At 42.4% G+C, this 21,485-nt stretch overlaps 1 protein-coding gene across 4 annotated transcripts in view; it reads right to left on the bottom strand.

The window, feature by feature from the left end:
* Positions 1-7,702, bottom strand: part of LOC144678972 (triple functional domain protein) — a 663,567-nt gene extending 655,865 nt beyond the window's left edge. For 3 of the 4 annotated variants that reach the window (XM_078539117.1, XM_078539118.1, XM_078539120.1), the window contains exon 1: positions 7,482-7,697. In XM_078539117.1, coding sequence (XP_078395243.1) covers positions 7,482-7,548 — 67 coding nt within the window. In that variant the 5' untranslated portion in view covers positions 7,549-7,697. Of the gene's footprint in view, positions 1-7,481 lie in introns of all 4 variants that reach the window. The other variant, XM_078539119.1, reaches the window with a different exon arrangement.
* Positions 7,703-21,485: the final 13,783 nt, after the last annotated feature.

Genomic DNA, 21,485 nt, shown 5'->3' with positions numbered 1-21,485 from the left:
TTGTCAAATACCTTTTGGAAATCTAAGTACACCACATCTACAGGCTCCCCTTTATCCACGCTACTTGTTAGTTCCTCGAAGAACTGTAAAATATTTGTCAAACATGATTTCCCTTTCTTAAAACAATGTTGACTCTGCCTGATTGCATTGAGAGTTTCTAAGTGCCCTGCTATAACATCCTTAATAATAGATTCCAACATTTTCCCTCTCACAGATGTTAAACTAATTGGCCTATAGTTTCCTGCTTTCTGTCGCCCTCCTTTCTTAAAGAGAGGAGTTATATACGTGATTTTCAAATCTGATGGGACCTTTCCAAAATGGAAAATCAAAGCCAATGCGTCTACTATCTCATGTATTCTTTTAAGGCTCCAGGACGAAGTCCATCAGAAGCTGGGGATTTGTCAGTTTTACTTCTAATAGTTTTCTTAGTACCCTTTCCTTGGTGATTGTAATTGTTTTAAGTTCCTCCCTCCCTTTCACCTCTTGATTCACAATTATTTCTGGGATGTTATTTGTACCCTCTACAGTAAAGACAGATGCAAAATATCTGCTCAATTCACTTGCCATTTCCATATTTTCCATTATTAGATCCCCAAACTCTCTCTCTAGGACGCCAATGCTCACCCTAGTTACTCTTATCCTTTTTAATACCTGTAGAAACTCTTCCTATCTTTATATATCTAGCTAGTTTTCTCTCGTTCTCTAATTTCACATTATTCTTTTTGTCATTCTTTGTGGTTTTTTTGTATTCTGTCCAATCTTCTCACCTGCCACTAATCTTCATGGAATTGTAGACTTTTTCTTTCAATTTTATATTATCTTTAACTTTATCACAGATGGTGTGTCCTACCCCTAGAGTCTTTTTTTCTCACTGGAATGTATCTTGGCTGAGTGTTATGAAATATCTTAAATGTCTGCTACTGCATCTCTACTGACCTATCCTTAACCTAATTCCCCAGTTCACTTTAACAAGTTCTGTCTTCATGCCCTCATAATTGCCCTTATTTAAGTTTAAAGTGCTAGTCGCAAATCCACTCTTTTCTCTCTCGAACTGAATGCAAAACTCAATCTTGTTATGATCACTGCTACCTAGGGGTGTCTTTACTATGAGGTCATTAATTAATCCTGTGTAGTTGCACATTAACCGATCTAGAATAGCCTTTTCCCTGGTTGGCTGTAGAACTTGTTGCTCTAAGAAGCGGTCTCAAAAACACTCAAACTTACCTTCTAGGCTACCCTTGTCAATCTGATCTATTCAATCTATATCTAGATTAAAATCACCCATCCTTCTCGCCATACCTTTGTCACAAGCCCCCATTATTTCTTCCTGTATACCCCATCCTAGAGTGTGGCTACTGTTAGGGAGCTTTTTGACTTCTCCCATGACTTCCTATCTTTACTATTTCTTATCTCTACCCAAACTGTGTCTACATCTTATCTTTAGAACTAAGGTCATCCCTCTCTAGTGTACTAATGCTATCCTTAATTAACAGAGCTATCCTTCCATCTTTTCCTAGCTTCTTGTCCTTCCAAAATATCACGTACCCTTGAATATTCAGGTCCCAGCCATTGTCATCTTGTAGACATGTCTCTGTGTTTTGATTTTCTGCATGTACTGCTACTACTACTTAATAATGGATTCCAGCATTTTCCCAATGACAGATGTTGGACTAACAAGCCAAGTTTCCTGCTTTCTGACTAAGGTAATGGATTGGAAAAGAGCAAATAATGTGGAAAGAGGATGGAGCTAAAGAAAGCAAATTGGGAGAAAAACTTGAAAATCAAGGAGAGAGTGGAACATCTTCAAAAAGATAGGTTAAGAGAAATATAATTCCACTAAAAGCCAAAAATAAGCAAATTAATTAGGGGGCACCACGAATTGAGAGAAAGAAGAAAACTGAATCTAAAGACGACATTAAAGAAATACTTAGATACTCAAGGAAGAGAACAGAAAGGAATGAGGAACTTGAGAGAAGACAGAAAAAATCCATCAGACAGGCAAAAGAAATTACAAAATCAAAGTATCAAGGAAGATAAAAAGAAATAATAGTGTTTTATAGACACAAAAATACAAAAGGAACATTTAAGTAGGGTGAGGGCCTCTAAAGGATAAGATAAACAAACACGTAATGACAAAGGAATGGCAGAAGTATAGAATAAGTACTTTTCCTCAGTTGTTACTGAACAAGGTAAAGAAATACATTTCACTAGAAGATGAGCTTGAAACGAATATTAACACAGTTGGGATAGAAAGAAAGAATATAATTGACAAACTAACAAAATTAAAAGAGGATAAAACTCCAGTTCTGGATGGTATGCAGCCATACATACTAAAGGAAACTAGGGAGAAGCCAGCAGATCCACTAAGTAGAAGCTCTGTAGAAGAGGAAATATTGCCAAAGGACTGGCGGACAGCAAATATACAGAAATTATGAAGAAGCCAGGAGCTATAGACCAGTTTGTGATAGGAAAGATACTGGCTAAAGTATCTATGCTAAAAAAGTGACTGAAGAACATTGAGATAAAAAAAAGATAGTCAGCATGGATTCCAAAAGACTAAGTCATGCTTAACTAATTTCATATAATTCTTTGAAAAGATAATGGAAAGAGTACACATGGGTAATTCAGTAGATGTCATATACTTGGATTTTCAAAAGGCCTTTGATTAGGTACAACATGCCCAAAGTTAGGGCATGAGAGTCGAGGGCAGATTTCTGAATAGATAGCAAACCAGTTAAAAAAAAAGTCCAGAAAGCAGAGAGTAGCGATAAAGGATAGTTCTTCAGATTGGAGAAAGATAGAAAGCAATGTTCACAATGATCAGTGCAGGGATCACAGTTATTCATAACTTATATTAATGAGTTAGACTTAGATAAAATTAATTTAATATCAAAATTTAGATTTGTTACCAAATTGAGGGGGTACAGCTAACACTGAGGGAGAATGCAATATAATACAAAGCATTAGAAAACTTGCAGGCTGGGTAGTTAAGTGGGAAATGAACATTAACATAGATAAATGGGAGGTGATGCACTTTGGCAGGAAAAACAGAAACATCACCTAAACCTTAGAAAATAAGAAACTAAATGGTGGAGAAGAACAAAGGGATACAGTTGAACAAATCATTAGAATCACGTTGTTGGTCAGCTAAGCAATTAGAAATGCTAACAGAGTGCTGGGATTTATTTCTGGGGACATTGATTTCGAAAGTAGGGAAGTTATGTTAAACTTTTATAGGACTCTAGTCAAACCACAGAGTACTGTGCACAGTTCTAATCTCCATACTGTAGAAAAGGGGCATAGAAGCATTGAAGAAATTGCAAAAAAGTATTTAAGGATTGTATCAGGACTGTGAGATTACAGCTATTGGAAAAGATTGAACAGGTTGGTGTTTTTTACTTTAGAAAGGAGAAAACATAGAGGTAATCTCATAGAGGTCTTTGAAATTATAAATGACTGGGCAGAGTATATGTGGAGAGAATGGCCCAAATTTTGAGCTTAAATGTAATGGTGAGGCTATCTTTAAAGATTACTCAGGCACGTGCAGATAAACACAGAAACCAGGAAGTTGTTGTCCAAGTTGCTTTATTCCTCAGCTTTTCTAGACTAGTATCTTGCCAAGCAACTTGCCATTCAAACACATGGAAGGGGGTGTTGTGGCATTTATGTGATAGCTATCCACTAGATTTTACCAAAAAAATTCAGGGCATGTCTATTCCAGTGTATATAAATCTTTAAACAGGTGTGATAAGTCTTAATCATTGCCAAACAACCTCTCTGGTACTGAAAATTAAAGTATACAATTGTGGACCTCATTCTAGATATATGTGAGAAGTGGCAATAGCAGATGTGCTGAAATAAGGTGAATGAAATTGGAGGAGACTTGTTTGGAAAAAAACACCCGCACAGACTAGTTGAGCTGAATGGCCTGTTTCTGTGCTTCTACCTTCTATGTAACTCCGTAATTACTAACCCAATAGCAACTTTTCTGTACAAAACAATTTTAGACAAAATTTAAAAACAGAGTTCAAAATACAGCTACAAAAATGGAATTAAATCAGGGTGCACTAAATAGGCTGAAAGACCTTTCCTCATACCTTATCTTCAGTAAAGAACCTTATGTCACTATTTCAGCAGCATAAACCTGACTTTTATGAGCAAGCATATTTCTACTCAGGAAATAAAAAGATTTAAATGAAAGTGCAATTAACACATTTTTAAACTTCACATTACTTGCGGTTGGATTGTTCAACTACACAATGCTGTTAGTTTAATGAAAAGTCATGGCAATTTTCATTACAAATTGAGAAAATAATGGATAATGGAAAGGAAGCTTAGCTATGCAGAAGCTCGAATCCCAGGCCTGTCACCCCACCAGGAGGATGGAAGGGTGGGGGAATAAGTCAGTGTATTCTTGCAACATTCTGAATTCAAAGGATAGGAGCAAAATAAAACATGCAGAGAGAAACTATTACAAAATTTAAATTTTATATTAGAAGTTAACTAAAGCCGTACATTTAGCTCATTTTTTAAATAAAAGGGCATTTCATTCACTTATACCCAGGTGAAAATACAGACTGTGTTATTGATGTCAAAGATTGCACATTATACTATATTAGAACTTTAATCAATAAATATTAATCTAAATTACTACTTTTCTTGTCCCCATACAAACAGGCCAAAAGCACCAAATTTGTTCAGAACATTTAGCCAATATTGTTTCATAGATGCAGTCCCAAGAATTTACTTTGAGAGAAGTGTCAACAAAGCAACATTAGAAACATTTATCACAAGGTTTCACACACATGTACAATCTACAATCAGCAGCAAGCAGGAAAATGTGTTACATTTCACAACAATCAAATTAAACTGCAAGAATTAGAAATATTCAGGTGTTTGGAATGATGTTAAACTCAAGGTTAGCTGATCCAGAAACCAAGAAAACCGAAGTGTCTTATTGTTCAAATTATCAGAGTTCAAATGCAAGTTACCGATAAGACTATCCAGTTTATGGTGGCATACTTCTTGTGTGTGTGTGTGTGTGTGTGTGTGTGTGTGCAGACAGCAAACTGTGTACAGTGCTATAGCTTCAAAATATCTGTCACAAAGGTGCAGCAATTGAAGCAAAAAAACCCTTTTGGTTTAGATGAGTCTCTCAATTTAGTGATAAGAAATTTTAGCAGAGGCTACATTATACTTCAGGCTACTTAAGTTTTGCAAACAAAATTACAAAATCTGTTTCTCTCCATCAGAATATTAACTTTGACAGAGTACATAAATCAGGCTCTCAAAGATGTCCAAAATATAGAAGATTCATGTTTGTGATGGTGTATTTTTTCAACACATTTTACATCCAGACACATAGCAAGTTTTATAAGACTTGACATATTTTGATAGAGAAACAAAATTAGCAACATAATTCCAATGTCCACACAAGCAGAAGACCCTGGTTTGTTTTCAAGTTTCATTAAACATTTTATTTAGGGGCCATTCCACAGCTGATCACTTTGCCATCCTCCTATGGATGAGTAAGAAAAAGGAGACCTCTTTATGCCCTTCAGAAAAAGATGAGAGCTGTTGATGGACTCTTGAACCTAATGGATAACACAAGTATACCCAAACAAAAAAAACCTGATACTCATTTTAAATACCAAGGGAAAATAGCCAAAATGTGTTTGTCTATCCATCTTCTTTGTTACCCAGCCCAATTTCTATAACAAGAACACATCAATAACTTTTGTGAATTATGTCTTGTAGCTGGACAGGCAACCCTGTAGGTTCAACCAGAAAGCTGAGTGATTCAGGCCAGTCCTAAGATGCTATTACTGGTCAGCCTTCCAGTTACTGCCTCACAAAAAAAAAATCATTCTTCAGAACAAAATTCAAAAATTAAAAGATCAGAAAAACTAGATTGAAGTCCACTGCAGTTCCCAGTATGGATTTTTAAATCCAGCCTGGCCTCTCCTAAATTTCATTTTGTCACAATTCCCATCTTTTATCAAAAGGAAATTGCTTCCTTGATATGCATGTTGCTTCTAGTTCCACTCTATACTTGCCCTTCTACTCCCAGATGTGTAAGCAAAGTCAGCAATTTCCACAAAAAAATCCTTATATTCAGTGTGAAATTATGAATTTACAGAAGCCTATACTCTTTTTTTTGGCAAAGGGCCAAATAGGCCTCATAACTCCATTCTCTCTCCACAGATGCTGTCTGACCTCTTGATTATTACCAGCATTTTCTGTTTATCTTTCAGTATTCTGCTTTTCCCTATAATTCACCTTGTTGCATCTTGTTGCCTTACTGTACTTCCTAGCGCCATCACACATCTAAAACCAATAATCCAATAAATCAAAAATATGAGAACCTTTATCCTCCAACTTTATACATTCCATTCTTTTCATTGCCTCATCTTGTCTTCTTTCACATTTCCCTTTTTCTCCTATTACCCATACCTGGTTCTATGCCCCGCTATCTTCCCATCTCACCATTCCTTTCCATTTTGTACCTCTTAATCCTCTTCTCTGTTCTTGCTCTGCAATTCTATTTTCAATTCCCACATAATCTCCTTCCATGAGCTTGCCATTACTCTCACTTTTCTCCCATTCTAATTTGGACCCTCTCCAAGTCTCCAAATCTTTATCGTACATTACTCATCACAGCCAAATTTGAAATCTCTTCCAATGTTTCAGTTGGTTGGTTCACTGCCCATTTTAGTACTGAGCCACAGAAGCCAAAAAATCCCAGCTTCAATTCCTTGTCTATACCAAGTTGGCAGCATTTTCTCAAGTCAGCAGCACCAGCATTTATAATTGGTTAGAGAACCCCTGAGCTAGTGATGGGAAATATAAAATCAACCCTCACGCTGATTATTATTCAATGACCAGCTGAAGGGTACAAGTAAGGTCAGAATCAAGCTCAGGTTTGATGCTTGCTGATATTAGCTAGAATCACATTTGAGTTTAACCTTTAAAATCATAAGTTGCCCAATGAAGCTGAATTCCAAAGTTATCCTAGTTCCCCAACTCCTTTGTATCCCTCTCTCCGTCTTTAACAGTCCCACGCCCCCTCTAATCCCTACCTCCCTCTCCCAAGTTTCCCATTCTCTTCTACCTTATCTCCCTCTGTTCATTTCAATGTTTCCTCTATTCCTTATTCCGTCACCTCTTTTTCTGCCTTCAGATCTTCCATAAATGCACCCCCAACCCCGTTAGCATCTTCGTCATTCTTTCAGTAGAACCTCCCATTCCCTTTTCCCTCGTTCTCTTCTCCTTCCCCATCCCCCCCTTATGTTTCTTCCTAGTCTCTTTCTCATTTCCTTATCTACTCTTTGTAAATCCTCCATTTCCTACTCTCCCATTCTCTTCTGGATTTCGCATCTGGCACAACTGTGGGCCGGGCCGGGCCCAGCCCAGCCCGGCCCATCCCCGAGCTCCCGGAGCCCGGCTGCAGTCCCACGTCTCCCACTCACTCACTCACTCACCCGATCGGAAAAACGCGGCGATATCGGCGTCCCCGGCCGCGTCCTCCGCCCCCTCTGCAGAGCTCATGTCGGCGGCAGCGGCCTTCTTCTCCTGGTCGGGCTGTGCGGTTACAATCCTCCCGTGAAGCGGGGATCCCGATCCTGACTGGCAGCCACCAAGCGGAGGGAAGGAGGGAGCGAGCAGCAAAACGCTGCCACCTCTACCAGCTCTCCTCCATCTTGGAGCCGTGAGTCACCGTCCGGCAAACATCGACAAACCTCGGCAACTTCCGGAACTCCAGCCATCCCATCCCCATTCCAAGGTCACTGCTCCTCCAGCAGCAAGAAGCCGGCAAACAGCAGAGCAAGTCCCTGAAACAGCACCACACAATGTGGAGACAAATACAAAGATAACAACGATGCACCAAGAGACACAGCGATACAGACATAAACAATATACAAATGATCGTTTCGCACATTCCAAGAGATACAAACTCTCGCAGGTTTATGGTATTAGCAAAGGCAGAAATAGGTACAATTCACGAAGGCAAAACATTACCAGGAATCAAAAGATACTAGCACAGGGACAGCATTCAGATAAATGCATGGTGAACAGAGATTGAAACATACCCGAATTGGAAACATTCACAGTAACCAAAGTCACAAAGATGCATTATGAACAGAAACACAATATATGAACGGCTGTATTTTGCTGGAAATAAATAAAATCTACAAATTAGACACGTTCTGAATATGCAAAGAAACGGACACATATGTTACAAAACATACGAATATATGTGTAGAAGAGAATGGAATCGTACGCACTTTACGAACTAGATGCATTGACAATAGCCAAGGTTACAAAAATGCATGGTTACATCAAGTTAAATCGAAAACAAACATATAATTTAGAAATATTGCGTACATAAAGAATATATTGCCTTTGCAATATAAATATACGAACAGTTTAAGATTTAGAGCTTTTACAATAGGTGCAACTACACAATGTTAATTGTGGATGCATTATAACTAAATAGGGACAAACACATAATGTGCGAATTAGATGAAGTTTCTATACAGAAATATAATTACGCATAATTGCAATTAAATTGTACCGAAACGTACACTATGGACGGATTGACAATATGCAGAACGATGCAAAACTAAAATATGCAGAAATGCACGTTCTCTCCATAACCGAAATAGATTTACAATTTATAGGTTCATACATTGTACACAAGACACAGCATGCACAATATATACGTTAGATATTGAATATATAAATACAGGATGGATGGACCGAACAATAGAAAGGTAAATGCAGAACAAATTCAAAGAAGAATCATTAATCTTACTTTCAGTTCAAATGAAATATGAGACCCCTGGGAAACTTGAACCAGTCAGCCTTGGAAGGAAGTGAGTCTATAGAGGTATATAAGATAACAACAATTTATGGTTATATACTCCTTTAGCATAATGAAACGTCCCATGGTACTTCAAAGGAGCAAGCCACATAAGGAGATATTAGGTCGGATGACCAAAAGCCTGATCAAAGATAGTTTTTAAGAAGTGCCTTAAAGGAAGAAAGTGAGGTAGAGGCAGAGAGGTGTAGGGAGGGAATTCCAGAGAGTGGGCTTAGGCAGCTAAGGGTACCGCCACCAATACTGGGGCAATTATGATTGGCAATGCACAAAAGGCCAGAAATAGGGATAGTAAACGATGTAGAAAGATTCAGAAAGCTATTTAAAATAAATACTGGAAGTTAACACCAGCTCAAATCAGTCAGAGGAAAATTTAGGATAGATGTCAAGAAGTTTTTTTTCACAAAGTGACCAACACATGGAATTTTTATTTAGAAGTCCAGCAATCGATTAAGAAACAGTTAAGTGCCATGACCGTGACGGAAAACTGTAAAATCTTTCTAGAAGGATGAGCTAAGAAAAGCCCAAATACCTTTCTTATCTGTATCAAACTCCTGACCTATGAAACAAAAACAAAAATAGCTGGAAAAACTTAGCAGGTCTGACAGCATCTGCAGAGAGGAACACAGTTAACGTTTCGAGTCCAAATGACTCTTCATCAGAACTAAAGAAATATAGAAATATGGTGAAATATAAGCTGGTTAAGGGGGCTGGGACAGGTAGAGCTGGATAGAGTGCCAGTGATAGGTGGAGGCAAAGAAGAGATTGCCAAAGATGTCATAGACAAAAGGGTGTTGACGGTAGTGATATTATCTAAGGAATGTGCTAATGGGGACATTAATGGTAGAAAGCAGGACAAACAAGTGGCAGATGGCCCTATTGGGGGTGTTGTGGGGGGAAGGAATCAAAATGGGCTAAAAGGTGGAGATAAAATGGTAGATAGATATAAATTTAAAAACAAGTGGGAAAAGAAAAATATATTTAAAATATATAAATTATTGGAAAAGGGGGGATCAAAAAGTGGGTGGGGATGGAGGAGAGAGAGTTCATGATCTGAAATTGTTGAACTCAATGTTAAGTCCGGAAGGCTGTAGAGTGCCTAGTCAGAAGATGAGGTGCTGCTCCTCCAGTTTGCGTTGAGCGTCACTGGAAAATTGCAGCAGGCTAAGGACAGACATGTGGGCTTGAGAGCAGGGTGGTGTGTTGAAATGGCAAGCGACAGGGAGGTCTGGGTGATGCTTGCGGACAGACCGAAGGTGTTCTGCAAAGCTGTCACCCAGTCTGCGTTTGGTCTCTCCAATGTAGAGGAGACCACATCGGGAGCAGCGAATGCAGTAGACTAAATTGAGGGAAATGCAAGTGAAATGCTGCTTCACTTGAAAGGAGTGTTTGGGCCCTTGGATGGTGAGGAGGGGGGAAGTAAAGGGGCAGGTGTAACACCTTCTGTGGTTGCATGGGAAGGTGCCATCGGAGGGGGTTGAGGTGCAGGGGGTGATGGAGGAGTGGACCAGTGTGTCCTGGAAGGAACGATCCCTGCGGAATGCCGCCGGTGGGGGTGAAGGGAATATGTGTTTGGTGGTGGCATCATGCTGGATTTGGCAGAAATGGTGGAGGATGATCCTTTGAATGCCGAGGCTGGTGGGGTGATAAGTGAGGACATGGGGGACCCTATCATGGTTCTGGGAGGGAGAGGAAGGAGTGAGAGCGGATGCGCGGGAGAAGGGCCGGATGCGGTTGAGGACCCTGTCAACCATCGTGGATGGAAAATCTCGGTTGAGGAAGAAGGAAAACATGTCAGAGGAACTGTTTTGGAAAGTGGCATCATTGGAACAGATGCGACGGATGCGAAGGAACTGAGAGAATGGGATGGAGTCCTTACACGAAGCGGGGTGTGAGGAGCTGTGGTCGAGGTAGCTGTGGGAGTCGGCAGACTTGTAATGAATATTGGTGGACAGTCTATCACCAGAAATTGAGACAGAGAGGTCAAGGAAGGGAAGGGAAGTGTCAGTGATGGACCATGCGAAAATGATGGAGGGGTGGAAATTGGAAGCAAAATTAATAAATTTTTCCAGGTCCAGACGAGAGCATGAAGCAGCACCAAAGCAGTCATTGAAGTACTGGAGAAAGAGTTGTGGGAGGGGGTCTGAGTAGGACTGGAACAAGGAATGTTCCACATACCCCATAAAGAGGCAAGCATAACTGGGGCCCATACGGGTACCCAAAGCCACACCTTTTATTTGGAGGAAGTGAGACAAGTTTAAGGAGAAATTGTTCAGTGAGAGAACAAGTTCAGCCATACGGAGGAGAGTAATGGTGGATGGGGATTGTTCGAGCCTCTGTTCAAGGTAGAAGCGGAGAGCCCTCAGGCCATCACGGTTGCGGATGGAGGTGTAGAGGGATTGGACATCCATGGTGAAGAGGCGGCGGTTGGGGCAAGGGAACTGGAAATTGTTGATATGATGTAGGGTGTCAGAGGAGTCGCAGATGTAGGAGGGAAGAGACTGGACAAGGGGAGAGAGAATGGAGTCAAGATAGCAAGAAATGAGTTCCGTGGGGCAGGAACAGGTTGACATGATTGGTCTGCCGGGTCAGTCCTGTTTGTGGATTTTGGGTAGGAGGTAGAAGCGGGCCGTCCGAGGTTGGGAGACTATGAGGTTGGAAGCCACGGAGGGAAGATCTCCAGTGGAGATGAGGTCAGTGACAGTCCTGGAAACAATGGCTTGATGTTCAGTGGTGGGGTCATGGTCCAGGGGGAGGTAGGAGGAAGTGTCTGCGAGTTGATGCTCAGCCTCTGCGAGGAAGAGGTCAGTGCGCCAGACAACAACAGCACCACCCTTGTCAGCAGGTTTGATGACAAAGTCAGGTTTGGACCTGAGTGAACGGAATGCAGCAAGTTCAGAAAGAGACGGGTTAGAGTGGGTGAGAGGCGCAGAGAAATTGAGACGACTGATGCCGTTCCGAAAGATCTCAATGAAAAGATCAAGAGCAGGTAAGAATCCAGAGGGAGAGGTCCAGATGGAGGGAGAATATTGGAGGCGGGTAAAAGGATCCGTTGAACGGGGAGAGGGCTCCTGCCCGGAGTCGAAGGTGGCGGAAGAAGAGTTCAGCATCGTGCCGAGCCCGAAATTCATTGAGGTGAAGGCGTAAGGGTATGAAACTCAGTCCTTTGCTGAGCACTGAACGTTCAGCATCAGAGAGGGGAAAGTCAGGGGGTATGGTGAATACACAGCCGGGGCTGGGATAGGAAGACGGGACGGGGTCAGCGGGATGGGCAGGGGTGGGGGGTCCTGGATGGGCGTTGGTGTCGATGAGTTGTTGGAGCTTGCGTTCCTTTGCACCTGAAAGAAAGAGACAAAGTTTCTTGTTGAGGCGTTGGATGAGACGAAGAATAAAATAAAACTGGGGACAAGGACAGCTTAGAGATAGGGTGAGCTGGTGCTGCTGGAGGGAGAGGTTGAGTGTGTACATAAGGCGGCACATGGCACTGAGTGTAGATCTCAGGATGCAACGAGAACAGCAGTCCGAGGAGCATTGTATGTCCCGGAGATACCTGTAATCCTGGATGGGTTTGAAACATGAGGGATGGAACTTCAGTTGAAATCCACGTGGGGTAAGTCGGAGACGGAGGCAAACACTGAGGAAGGAAATATGGCTGTGAAAGCGAGTTTTAGTAAACACCTTGTCAAACACCAGGAGAGAAATGGAAAGCAGTGAAGGTGAACAGGGCAAAAGGGACAAGCAGAAATCCTGTTGGAGAGAGGAACAGTACTTCTTCAAGGTAGGCATTACTGGAACACTTGTTTGTCCTGCTTTCTACCCTTAATGTCCCCATTAGCACATTCCTTAGATAATATCACCACCGTCAACACCCCTTTGTCCTTTTGTCTATGACATCTTTGGCAATCTCTTCTTTGCCTCCACCTATCACTGGCCCTCTATCCAGCTCTACCTATCCCACCCCCCTCAACCAGCTTATATTTCACCACATTTCTATACTTCTTTAGTTCTGATGAAGAGTCATTCAGGCTCAAAACGTTAACTGTGTTCCTCTCCGCAGATGCTGTCAGACCTGCTGAGTTTTTCCAGCTATTTTTGTTTTTGTTTCAGATTTCCAGCATCCAAGGTTTTTTGCTTTTATTCTGACCTTGTGATCTGGATTGATCACTATAGATATATACACAGATGTATTAGGAACTTGGAACAGGATTCCACTATTCTATTAAATCATGGATGTTCTGTATCTTAATTCCATCTACCCACCTTGGTCTTGTAACCCTTAATATCCATGACCAACAAAAATCTATTAACTTCAGTTTTGAAATTACCAATTGGTTTAATCTGAACAGCTTTCTGGAAGAAAGTTTTCCAGATTTTCATTACCTTTGTAGGAAGAAGTGCTTTCTGATATCACCCTGGAATGGCCCAGCTCTAATTTTTAACTCATGTCTGTTCTGGACTCTCCCAACAGAGGAAGTAGTTTCTCTCCATCTGGAGGGTGAACAGAGCCTGGTGCGAGTAAGGGCATGGATGACAGAATTTTGGACGATGGCAAGCTTACATGCTTACAGAGAGTAACCAAATGAGAATTACTTTCCAACAGACCACAGTCGCTTGAAAAGAAATCAAACAAAACTGCATTCACTCTTAGCACCAGTGAGCATCAGCCGTGATCTTAGCCACATCCTGTACAACAACTGATTAGTACTTTTTGTGACATTAGTACCACAAACAAAGAATGCTTGCTCTATGCAACTAACTCAAAATAAAAATTGAACATCTTAATGCTGGTTTTCAGGGTCCTTGAGTGTCTTAACTGTTACCATGCCAACAAACCACATATGACTTTACAACCCTTTATCATTGCTTCCCCATTATGCTTACTACTCATTAAGAAAGAGACATGCACAGTGAGACTAATATATATTGACTTTATTGGTACTCCATTGAATTACAGTATTTCACTTAATAACCCATAGCTCTCCAGGTTCTTTTCTAATTTAATTTATTGTCATTAAATAAAGCAACCACCAAAATAAAAAATAATGAAAGCCACGCCATCATGTTGTAATAATTAGCCAGCATACATTAACTTCTTAATGCTAACCCTTTCTTATACCATTTACCAACTGATGATGTCACATAAAACATAAAAAAATAATTGCTGCAAAATGTCCTGGAGCGCTGCTTCACACTACTTCAACATTGCAAAAGAATAAAACTCAACTATGTTGAATCAAAGTTTATAGTGGAAAGAAAATTTAATTTAAAATTTTAAGGGAATCTATTTTAGATCTGCACATGTCCATGACATGTACAGTATCAGTAGGAGTGACTACTACACAGTCCTTGTGGAGACGAAGTCCCGTCTTCACATTGAGGATACTCTCCATCGTGTTTGTGGCACTACCACTGTGCTAAATGGGATAGATTTCAAATAGATCTAGCAAGTCAAGACTGGGCAACCATGAGGCGCTGTGGGCCATCAGCAGCAGCAAAATTGTACGCAATCACAATCTGTAACTTCATGGTCTGGGCATATCCCCCACTCTACCATTACCACCAAGCCAGAGGATAAACACTGGTTCAAAGAAGAGTGCAGGAGGGCATGCGATGAGTAACATCAAGCATACCTAAAAATGAGGTGTCGGCCTGGTGAAGCGAGAACACAGGACTATTTGCATACCAACCAGCATAAGCAGCAAGTGACAGACAGAGCTAATCAATTTTACAACCAACGAATCAGATCTAAGTTCAGGAGTCCTATCACATCCTGTCGTGAATGGCAGTGGACAATTAAATAAGTCACTGGAGGAGGAGTCTCCACAAATATCCCCACCCTCAACGATGGGGGAGCCCAGCACATCAGCGCAAAAGATAAGGCCGAAGCATTCGCAACAATCTTCAGCCAGAAGTGCCGAGTGGATGATCCGTCTTAGCATTCTCTGGAGGTCCCCAGCATCACAGATGCCAGTTTTCAGCCAATTTGATTCACTCCACGTGGTATCAAGAAATGGCTGAAGGCACGGATACTGCAAAGGCTATGGGCCCTGACAATATTCCGGCAATAGTACTGAAGACTTGTGCTCCTGAACCTGCTGAGTCCCTAGCCAAGCTGTTCCAGTACAGCTACAACACTTGCATCTACCCAGCAATGTGGAATATTGCCCAGGTATGTCCTGTACACAAAAAGCAAGACAAATCCAACCCAGCCAATTACCGCCCTATCAGTCTATTCTCCATCATTAGTAAAGTAATGGCAGGGGTCATCAACAGTGCTATCAAGTGTCACTTGCTTGGCAATAACTTGCTCACTGATGCTCAGTTTGGGTTCTGCCAGGGCCACTCAGCTCCTGACCTTATTACAGCCTTGGTTCAAACATGGACAAAAGAGCTGAACTCCAGAGGTGAGGTGAGAGTGACTGCCCTTGACATCAAGGCCACATTTGGCCGAGTATGGCATCAAGGAGCCCTAGCAAAACTGAAATCAATGGGAATCAAGGGGGAACTCTCCATTGGTTGGAGCCATACCTAGCACAAAGGATGATGGTTGTGGTTGTTGGAGGTCAATCATCTCATTTCCAGGACATCACTGCAGGAGTTCCTCAGGCTAGTGTCCTTGGCCCAACCATCTTCAGCTGCCTAATCAATGACCTTCCTCCCATCACAAGGTCAGAAGTGGGGATGTTCATTAATAATTGCACAATGTTCAGCACCATTTGCGACTCCTCAGATACTGAAGCAGTCCATGTCCAAATGCAGCAAGATCTGGGCAATATCCAGGCTTGGGCTGACAACTGGCAAGTAACATTCACACCATACAGGTGCCAGGCAATGACAGAAAATGTTGGAAAAACTCAGCAAATCTTGAATTTTTCCAGCATTTCCTGTTTTTAATTCAGATTTCCAGCATCCACAGTATTTTATTTTTTTGCCAGCCAATGACCATCTCCAAAAGGAGTGAATTTAACCAGTGTCCCTTGACATTCAATAGCATTACTATCACTGGATCCCCCACTGTAAACATCCTGGGGTTTACCATTGACTAGAAACTGAACTGGACTAGCTATATAAATAACAAATAACAAGAGCAGGTCAGAGGCTAGGAATCCTGCAGCGTATAACTCACCTCCTGACTCCCCAAAGCCTGTCCACCATGTCCAAAAAGCAAGTCAGGAGTGTGATGGAATACTCTCCACTTGCCTGGATGAGTGCAGCTCCAACGACATTCAAGAAGCTCGAGGCCATCCAGGACAAAGCAGCCCACTTGATAGGCACCACATCCACAAACATTTACTCCCTCCACCACAGACGCACAGTAGCAGCAGTATGTACCATCTACAAGATGCACTGTAGGAACTCATCATGCCTCCTTAGACAGCATCTTCCAAATCCACAACCACTACCATCTAGAAGGACAAGGGCAGCAGACACATGGGAACACCACCACCTGGAGGTTCCACTCCGAGCCACTCACCATCTTGACTTGGAAATATATCGTTGTTGCTTCACTGTCGCTGGGTCCGAATCCTGGAACCCCCTCCCTAACAGTGCTGTGGGTGTACCTACACCACGTGGACTGCAGCAGTTTAAGAAGTCAGCTCACCACCACCTCCTCAAGGGAAATTAGGGATGGATAATAAATGCTGGCCTAGCAGCAGCACCCACATCCCTCGAATGAATAACAAAAAGAAAAAAATTTGGCCAGGAAGGTCCAAGTTCAATCGTTGGTCAGCGCTAAATTTACAAACAGGAGTAAAAGTATTACTATCCTCAAAGTGAGAGTATTATTAAAGTAGAAACAAGTAGTGAGAAAGAATCATAAAAATCATAGAATGAATATTGCATAGAAAGAAGGCATTCTGCCCATTGTGTCTGTGCAGGCTCCCTGCAAAAGGGACACACCTTGCTCCACTCCTCCGCCTTTTTCCTGCACCCCTGCAGATTCCTTGTCTTCAAATAATTATCCAATTATCTTTTGAGGGCCTTGATTAAACCTGCCTCTACCACACTCTCAGATTTGAACCATTAACTGTGTAAAAAGCTTTTCCCCATGTTATCATTGCTTCTCCTGCCAATAACTTTAAATCGGTGTCCACTGGTTCTCAATTCACAGAATCACACAATGCAGAAGAGGCCCTTTGGCCCATTGAGTCTGCACTGACACGTGAGAAACATCTGACCTACTTACCTAATCCCATTTATCAGCATTTGGCCCATAGCCTTGAATGCAATGACATGACAAATGCTTTTTAAAGGATGTGAGGCAACCCGCCTCCACCACCCTCCCAGGCAGTGCATTCCAGACTGTCACCACCCTCTGGGTAAAAAAGTTTTTCCTCACATCCCCACTAAATCTCCTGTCCCTCACCTTCAACTTATGTCCCCTTGTGACTGACTCTTCAACTAAGGGGAACAGCTGCTCCCTATCCACCCTGTCCATTCCCCTCATAATCTTGTACACCTCGATCAGGTCACCCCTCAGTCTTCTCTGCTCCAACGAAAACAACCCAAGTCTATCCAACCTCTCTTCATAACTTAAAATGCTTCATCCCAGGCAACATCCTGCTGAATCTCCTCTGCACCCCGTCCTGTGCAATCACATCCTTAAAAGCGGTACTAAGACTCGTCCGCGAATTGAACCCAGGACCTCCCGCATACTTACACCATGAAAATCCCTAAGCGAGAATCATACCCCTAAACTAATGAGCACAGCATTTAAGTTGAAAGAGGATGCACCATCAGACTCTTAATTCTAGGACAAGTAAATCAAATCTAGCAGCCAGTTAGAAAACTGAAAACACAAGAACATCAGAAATAAGAGGAGTACTGCCCCTTGAGCCTGCTCTGTCACTCAATATGAGATCATGCCTGATCTTCTGCCTTAGCTTCACTTTCCTACCAGTTCCTTACATCCCATGATTCCCTGAGAAACCAAAAATTTGTCTATTTCAGCCATAAATATATTCAACAATACAGCATTCAAAACCCTCTGGGTTACGGAATTCCAAAGATTCACATCCCTGAGTGAAGAAATTTGACCTCATCTCAGTCCTAAATGATCGACCCTTATTGTGAGGCTGTGTCCCTGTCTTCTAGATTCCACAGCGAGGGGAAACAACCTTTCAGTGTCCACCCTGTCAAGCCATTTCAGATTCTTGTGTGTTTCAATGTGATAATCCTTCTAAACTCCAGAGGAAATCGATCCAATTTACTCAGCCTCTCAACATAGGGCAATCCTCTCATCCCAGGCACCAATCTAGTGAGCATTTGCTGTACTGCCTCCAATGCAAGTATCTCATTCCTTGTGTATGGAGAACAAAACTATGCAGAGTACTCCAGATGCTGTCTCACCAAAGCTCTAAACATATGTAGCAAGACTACCTTATCCTTGGACTGCAATTCCCCAGCAATGAAGGCCACCATGATATTTGTCTTCCTAATTGCTTGCTGTACCTACATGCTAACTTTCTATGTTCTTTTTATGAGTACAACCAAGTCACCATTTTTTTTAAGCCTATCTTCACATACAAACAGTCTTTTTCCCTTTGGGGAATAGTGGAGAGATTATCAGCCCATTCAATGGAGAATGCAGGAGGGCATGCCAGGAGCAGCATCAGGCATACCTAAAAATGAGGTGTCAATCTGGTGAAGCTATAGAACAGGATTACTTGCATGCCAAACAGTAAAAGCAGCAAGTGATAGACAGAGCTAAGTGACCCCATAACCAACAGATCAGACCCAAGCTCTGCAGTCCTGCCACATCCAGTCATGAATGGTGGTGGACAGTTAAACAACATCATCCTCAATGATGGGGGAACCCAGCACATCAGTGCAAAAGATAAGGCTGAAACATTTGCTACAATCTTCAGCCAGAAGTGCTGAATAGATATCCATCTCGGCCTCCTCTAGAGGTCCCCAGCATCACTGATGCCAGTCTTCAGCTCATTTGATTCACTCCACGTGATATCAAGAAACGGCTGAAGGCACTGGATACTGCAAAGGCTACGGGGCCTGATAATATTCCGGCAATAGTACTGAAGACTTATGCTCCAGAACTTGCCGAGTCCATAGCCAAGCTGTTCCAGTACAGCTACAACACTGGCATCTACCCAGTAATGTGGAAAATTGCCCAGGTATGTCCTGTACACAAAAAGCAGGACAAATCCAGCCCAGCCAATTACCACCCCATCACTCTACTCTCAATTATCAGTAAGTAATGGAAGGGGTTATCAACAGTGCTATCAAGCGGCACTTGCTTAGCAATAACCTACGCATTGACGCCCAGTTTGGGTTCCGCCAGGACCACTCAGCCCCTGACCCCATTACAGCCTTGGTTCATACATGGACAAAAGAGCTGAACTCCTGAGCTGAGGTGAGCGTGACTGCCCTTGACATCAAGGCTGCATTTGACAGAGTACGGCACCAAGGAGCCCCAGGAAAACTGGAGTCAATGGGAATCAGGGGGCGAATTCTCCACTGATAAGAGTCATGCCTAGCACAAAGGAAGATGGCTGTGGTTGTTGGAGGTCAGTCATCTCAGCTCCAGGACACCACTGCAGGAGTTCCTCAGGTTGGTGTCCTCAGCCCAACCATATTCAGCTGCCTAATCAATTACCTTCTTTCCATTATGAAGTCAGAAGCAGGGATGTTCGCTGATGATCGCACAATGTTCAGCACCCTTTGCGACTCCTCAGATACTGAAGCAGTCCATGTCCAAATGCAACAAGACCTGGACAATATCCAGGCTTGGGCTGAAAGGTGGCAAGTAACATTTGTGCCACACAATTGTCAGGCTATGACCATCTCCAACAAGAGAGAATGTAACCATCGCCACTTGGTGTTCAATGGCATTACCATCACTGAATCCCCCACTATCAACCTCTTGAGCTTGCGATTGACCTGAAACTGAACTGGACTAGTCATATAAATACTGTGGTTACAAAAGCAGGTCAGAAGGTAGGAATCCTGCAAAGATTAACTCACCTCCTAACTCCCCAAAGCCACAAGGCACACGTCAGGAGTGTGATGGAAAACTCCCCATTTGCCTGGATGAGTGCAGCCTCCGCAACACTCAAGAAATTTGACACCATCCAGGACAAAGCAGACATCTTGATTGGCACCACATCCACAAACATTCATTCCCTACACCACTGATGCACAGTAGCAGCAGTGTATACCATCTACAAGATGCACTGCAGGAATTTACCAAGGCTCCTTAGACAGCACCTTTCAAACCCACGACTGCTACCATCTAGAAGGACAAGGGCAGCAGACCCATGGGAACACCACCATCTGGAAGTTCTCTTCCAAGTCATTCACCATCCTGACTTGGAAATATATCGCTGTTCCTTCACTGTAGCTGGGTCAAAATCCTGGGACTCCTTCCCTAACAGCACTGTGGGTGTACCTACACCACATGGACTGCAGCGGTTCAAGAAGGCAGCTCACCACCACCTTGTCAAGGGCAACTAGCGATGGGCAATAAATGTTGGCCATGCCAGCAAAGCCCACATCCCGTGAATGAATGGAAAAAAAAACCTGCGTCATGAGCACTCCTTCCATGGTCAACAAGTCCTGGTATGGAACTTGAATCTGGAGCTTCTAGCCCAGAGGTAAGGATACTCCCACTGCGCCACAAGACCTCCAATAATTCCCTCTGAACATCAACATTTAGAAGTTTAAAAATTGATCTGCTTTTGAATTCTTACCACCAAGATGAATAGGGGACAGTAGCACAGTGGTAATATTACTGGACTAGTAATCCAGAGGCCCGGACCAAAGCTCCAGAGAAGTAAGTTCAATTCCCACCATCTCAGCTAGGGAATTTAAATGCAATTAATGGATAAACCTGGAATGAAATGCTAATCTCGTTAATAATGATGCTGAACCTATCTCATTCTTGTCAAAACCATCTGGCTCAGTAATGCCCTTCAGGGGATGAAATTTAACATCCTTATTTGATATGGCCTACATTTGACTCCAGACCCACAGCATTATGGTTGACTTTTAATTGCCCTCTGAATTGGCCTAGTTCTATCAAACCACTGCAGACAAGTCAAATAAGAATAAACTTGGACGGATCACCTGGCATCAACTAGACACTGGAAATGGTTAAATTACAACCTGCCCAGCCAACCCTACAAGGTCTTGCTCAACAACGTGTTGAGATTTGTGCCAAAAATTAGGAGTGTTGTTCCACACACTAGCCAAGCAACAGCCTTACAAAATCATTCCAAGACTCCTCCACCAACATCCTTGGGTACGTTCCGGCTCATCTGCAGGACAGTGGGATAGTGTGACCCTGGGAGTCCTCAACATTGATTCCAGACCCCATGAAATCTCATGGCATCAGGTCAAACATGGGAAAGGAAATCTCCTGCTGATTACCTCTTACTGCCCTTCCTCAGCTGATTAATCCGGACCCCTCCATGTTGAACACCGCTTGGAAAAAACACTGAGGTGAACAATGGCACAAAATGAATTCTGGTTGGGGAATTTTGATGTCCATTACCAACAATGGCTTCGTAGCACCATTACTGATTTTGCTGGTCAAGTCCTGAAAGATGTATCTGTTAAACTGGGCCTGCGGCAGGTGGTGAGAGAA

Source organism: Cetorhinus maximus, chromosome 3 (genome assembly GCF_964194155.1).
Source record: "Cetorhinus maximus chromosome 3, sCetMax3.hap1.1, whole genome shotgun sequence".
Taxonomy (NCBI): domain Eukaryota; kingdom Metazoa; phylum Chordata; class Chondrichthyes; order Lamniformes; family Cetorhinidae; genus Cetorhinus; species Cetorhinus maximus.
Note: the sequence above shows the minus strand (reverse complement) of the source record. Positions and strands in the feature narration are given on the sequence as shown.